General features: G+C 40.0%; 1 protein-coding gene across 1 annotated transcript; it reads right to left on the reverse strand.

The window, feature by feature from the left end:
• Nucleotides 1-2,741: 2,741 nt before the first annotated feature.
• Nucleotides 2,742-4,775, reverse strand: LOC131883863 (uncharacterized). Its single transcript, XM_059231462.1, has 5 exons — nt 4,412-4,775; nt 4,022-4,342; nt 3,781-3,949; nt 3,575-3,711; nt 2,742-3,441 (listed from the first exon to the last, which is right to left on the reverse strand). Exons 1-5 carry the CDS (start codon nt 4,697-4,699, stop codon nt 2,821-2,823), a joined length of 1,536 nt encoding a protein of 511 aa, XP_059087445.1. The 5' UTR covers nt 4,700-4,775; the 3' UTR covers nt 2,742-2,820.
• Nucleotides 4,776-5,446: the final 671 nt, after the last annotated feature.

The following is a 5,446-nucleotide window of genomic DNA, read 5'->3' on the forward strand; positions in this document are numbered from 1 at the left end:
TGTATCTAAAAGCCTGATCCCTGTAGAAACCTGATACGCAGTTTGCGAACTCAAGGCCCTCGCTATCAAGTGGGCAATCTTGAAATGTCGCCTCTACCTGGAGGGCATAAAGTTCCGGATAATTACCGACCGATAATTATCGATCAGAAATCAGATATCACGAAATCCGCAGAACTACATGGCCATTATTGATGCTTTTCTTGAAAACAAAACGCCCAAGAACTTGCCCATGGGCCATCCCGCTCATTTATTCACCAAGATTTGGGATGACCTTTCATTCGACGAACACCACCGGATACACATGTTTCACAACCGAATAGTCATTCCAATTGAACTGCGAAAAGATATCCTCAACACCCCTCACCTGCAACATCAAGGCATCACAAAGACGAGAGCCCTTGCCCGCCAACTTTATTTACTATTGGCCAGGCATCACCAACAACATTACTTCATTGATAACAAATTGTCCGGAGTGCACCAAACTTCGTTCCAGCCAACAACGAGAACCTCTCAATTCATCCAATGCATCGAAACCTTTTGAATCCGTATCAATCTATTTATTCGAGTTAATGGGGGCGCATTTTATTGTTATGGTGGATCGATGCCTTACGTGGACGTGTGTCACTCCGTTACCCAAACTCGATTCCCAAACCATCATAAATCCCTGAAAGATTGGGCTTTTTGATGACGGCCTACCCAATTCTATTCGTTTTTACGGTGGCCCCCAATTCCGTGGACCCTTTAAGGAATTCTGCTCCTCTCATGGCATTTCACATGAACAAACATCACCTTATAACCCATAATCAAATCGCCACGCAGAATCTGCCATTAAATCGTTGAAATTTCAAATTGCCTTGAGGGAATGGAGAAACACTCCAGCATCCAAAGGTCTCAGTCCAGCACAACTGTTATTTCACAGACGGCAAAGGACACTAACTCCATATCATCCTCTGGCTCACGATCTGGTTAATGTGGCGGAACTAGAGAAATCAAGAAACAAAGTTGATTTGACATCAAACAGATCTAAAACGACTTATGACTTCAAATGCCATAACATTCCACCATAATTCCAAGGTTATCGTCCAGAATCCCCAGACGAAGAAGTGGGACTCGACTGGCATCATCGTTTCCAAACGTCCTCACGGACATTCTGATAACGTTGATGTAAACGGGAACATGCATCTACGATATAGGGTGTTCTTGAAACCGTTTAATCACGAAAAGAAGCATGTCTGGTTTGAGATGTAGTTTTAATCACGTTTTCGTTTGAATGCTGTTGTCCTTATCCATCATATCTCTTATTCATAATATGCGAAGGGGAAATGTGATATCCTCTAGAATAATGATCTCTGATCTAGCCATAGATCGATGACAATCAGCAGTCGAGAATAAACATTTTAACAATGTTCAAAAGAAAGTACAAGTTGCCCAACATTTGGTAGACAATAAACTTTAAAACTTCAATAAACTACATAAACTTTGTCGGAACCAGAATTTGAAAGATTCAATTTTAAGGTGTACACCCTATGTGTACAGTATGTAGCAAGTAACCCTTGTGAAAAGTGGACAAATCACTTCCCTAATGGTTTTAATTTTCAAAATATACATGGTATAGTGTTTTGAGGGTTTTGATAAATTATTTTGAGAAACTTCAGCATTGTCAAGTTGAACAGGTTCATCTACGTTAATTTTGGTAGGTTGCCAATTTTAGCTAAAACTGAGCCTTGAAACTCGCAATAGCTTTGGAGATGCTTATTAGGTATTGCATATTTGAAGATACACTTTGAAACACTATAAATCCATTTTTAAACTTAGCAGTTGAGCATGATGATAATTTTTCAGCCGCAGCTAGTTTTGAAAGATTGTCAAAACTTAAAGCCAACTAACTGTTTGGAGGTAGAGGCATTTCTACCTGCTTGCTGTTTGGAAAAAGAAAGAGAAGATAAGAAATTATCTAAGAAATCTTATTTTTGGTATATTTTAAGTACATGACAAGGGTTTTAAGGGCTTATTTTGCTTATAGCACCATCAATAGGCTTTGTTTTCAAACAAGAAATCAGTTAAAAGTACTTCTGCTTACAGTATTGTTGTTTTAAAGTTTCGTATTTTTGGACAGTTTTGGATACCCTTTATTTTTGGATAGGGGTGGACAAAAGTGTCCAAAAATGAAATGCCCATCCTGCCCAGAATGGTGAAAAAGTTTCACCGGATACATGCAATACAATGTGTTTTCATTCCATTGGGCCTACTCCCACATCTTATTTTGCCTACATTTGAGCATAAGCCAAAGCTTGCCTTGACGTGGCTGACCCGCGCACAGCAAACCTACTTTTCTCTTTGTTCCCAAAATGTATTAGATATTAGACCGCAACATCCGTATCAATTAAAAAAGTGTCGTAAAAAATAAAGAAACTTTATGGATAACCATAAACTGCCATTGAGTGCCTATTATTTTGTAACAGAAAAACATGGCCAAAAGGGATTAAAAGGGGCTAAAAACGGCCTTATTGCCAATGTAGCAACTTTTCTGCATAAATTCTTGGAAAAAATGCTTCTCATATGAACTATCGAAGATGAGAAGTTGACTCCCAACAATCCGGGCCCTATTATTTCAGACCAAAACAAAATCTTAGGAAAACTGAAAGTAAAAACAAAACAAAACAAGGGGTGGGGGTATCATTGAAGTATAACCAAAAGTTCCTTTGCCTATAAAGCTTTGAAATGTATCTTCTTCGCTCCAGTCACGAAAGAGGCTTTTTTGTTTTAATTCACAATGAAGTTGTAGTCAAATGAGATCAGTTCTGCAAGTAAACAATTCATTCAATTCGGGAGGGTTACTTTCACATAGTTATTGTGCCGGGCCACTCGTTTCTTTTCGAGGTTCGGAAAACTCGCCGGTTGTGTGAGCGGTCGCTTTTCCCCCCCAATTTGTGCGTAAATTGGTTCCGTAGCCGGTTCTCGGTCTTGGGACAAGGAATGGCTCCTGATGAACGTACTTGCTGGAGCGGCAGAAATGAGCTCAGCATACCGGGTGTTCAGCGAATCCGTTGATATCCTCACGACCCCATCAATATCACCCATTTCAGTTGCCTCCATTTGGTTAAAGATATTCGGATTTGAAATTGCAACAAAGTTCAAAGGATCTTTTGGAATTTTACGTGCAGTATTTTCCAAGTTATTATCAAGGCTAGACCCGAGCCCAGTATCAGATGAAGACCCTGACATTACTCCATTTGTACTCTCTTGGTGCAATTCGTTGATTTGGGAACTAGGTTGGGTTTCCGTTCGTCCAAGAAGAACATCTTGTACAGGTTCAACCAAAGGTGGAGGGGGATTACTGTTAATGTTTTGAATTAACAATGATCCTTCTTCGTACTGAGGTGCACTTGGAGAGGGTTGATCATTTAGAATAGGTTTTTCGTCGGGTCTGTAGCACCATGTCTAGAAGAAAAAAAAATGTATCAGAAATACTCAATTTTCAAGTTGTTGATGATCGTTGCAATGAAAGAACGAGTATTTCAATACGAAATCATACGTGAAGATTTCGGAAACGCACAGCTGTCCTGGCACTGACCTTCTTTTGTTTGGCATAACAAATCAAAAATATGCTGATGAATGTGGCAATAACAACTAAAGCAGCAATCGTCGTCCCAGCAACATTGGTATGTGAACCCTCATCCTCAGTTTCAAGTGCTTTCAAGGGGCTAGGCTCTGAAAAATTGAAAAAAATCAATATTCTATTCCCGATCCGTCACAAGTCGTATCAATTTGAACTCTTACTTGCCACAATATGCAACTGAGTCATGACCACTTTTTCGAGCCAAACAGTGCCATTTGGGAAAGTTTGTTTGCTCCGGCACACTAGATGAGAGTCGTTTGGTATATTCTTCAATTGCAAGCCAACCAATAAAAACCACCGCCCATCTTCACCTGGACCCTCTTTTGGTTCCTTCATGGACAAATAGACAACAATACCCGTTAGGTTGCTCAATAAGAGAAGCCAAATTCGTCAAAAACTCACCCTCGTCACCCTGTGAGGGTTAACCTCTCTGTGATTCACCAGCCAAGTTATCTTGGGCTCTTCTTCTCCAATGACCGTTGCATTGCAAACAATTTCAGCCTTGTCACTTTCATTCGCGAAAATGAATGTTTCCGACGATATTGGCATCAGTTCAACGGGATGGACGACCGTAACACTCACACTTTCGACTATCTGCTCACTGGCACTCGTGACTTCTTGAGCAGCGTGACAATTCCATGTGCCAGAATCCATGGGCTGGGCATGAGTTACTGTGATAAAGCAATTCTTATTTACAGGAGACTCAAATTCGAGATGTCCGAGCTAGAAGGATACAAACACTTCTTCAATTACCAAAAAGGCTGAATTATCACTTTCGACCAATGGGTTTACCGCGTGATTGATTCTGTCGTTGGAGTTGCAGCCTGTGTCATATTTAGTGGTGGCAAGAAACGAACACCATTCCTTATTTGGTGGCTTCCAACTGCACGTGTGCCATGGCTTATTGATTTGGCAATTTAACAAGAATGACCCTCCTGTTTTCACTACAATATCACTGGATTTAGCTTGGATAAAAAAGGCTTCGTCCCTCTCAGGGAGCCTGACGAGATCCGAACCTTCAGCAAATAGAACTAAAAAACAAAAGGCTAAGCTTCGTATTGTAAAGTCTGATCTTTTCATGGTCCTTGTGTCGTGAACAGAGGGAAAAGAAAAGCAACTAAATTGTACAATGTTTGGTTGGCATAGCAAGATAAGAGCAGATCAATTGACAGTGGATTTGTAACACCTCTGGATAAGAGATAACGCTCAAAGTGGCCAAGAGGTTTACGAGCGAGCATTGAATTTTGCTGATAAGTGTCCGTAAGCTTCATCATTTCATCCTAGTGATCCTCATAGGTATATGTGCTTGTGATTCGCGAGGTGCACTTCATAATCTTTATTTTATTTGAGTTGAGGAAGCAATGTTTAACATTGAATATTAACGTAATCCAGTGATGAAGCTGTTGAGAAAGATATAAGATGAGACGGGTTACCCTTCACTTCAATCACTCATGTACGGGCAACGATAATTGCGGTATTCCCCTAACAACGGGCAAGGCACATTGACAACGGGATCATCTCCTAGGGAAAAGAGTTAGATGAGGTTGGGAGTAAGGCTACTTTGTTAATGGAGCCTTGCTTTTTGAAAATGCCTAGTGTTCATATTGTGCATTGTCTTTTTTAAGTTAGGAGCGAATGTAAATGTTTTTGGGGCTGAAATCATCGATTATTTTGCGTTAAATGCTTTTTTTTAAGTTTCAGAGTAGCAAAACTATTTTCAGGCCTGATAGTATTTAAGGGCAAGTAGGAAAATGCAAAATTGTTAAATGAAACAAAAAGTGTCAATTCACATTATTCTTACTTGCTATATACAATATATCTTAACCA

This window comes from Tigriopus californicus, chromosome 7 (genome assembly GCF_007210705.1).
Source record: "Tigriopus californicus strain San Diego chromosome 7, Tcal_SD_v2.1, whole genome shotgun sequence".
Taxonomy (NCBI): Eukaryota; Metazoa; Arthropoda; class Copepoda; order Harpacticoida; family Harpacticidae; genus Tigriopus; species Tigriopus californicus.

Bases quoted from the DNA above. Each gene is read 5' to 3' on its own strand.
- LOC131883863 (XM_059231462.1), bottom strand. From the start codon at position 4,699: ATGAAAAGATCAGACTTTACAATACGAAGCTTAGCCTTTTGTTTTTTA. The intron at 4,343-4,411 runs GTAAACCCATTG...GTATCCTTCTAG, and splicing joins ACGACAGAATCAATCACGCG to CTCGGACATCTCGAATTTGA. The intron at 3,712-3,780 runs GTAAGAGTTCAA...TCAATTTTTCAG, and splicing joins TCAGTTGCATATTGTGGCAA to AGCCTAGCCCCTTGAAAGCA.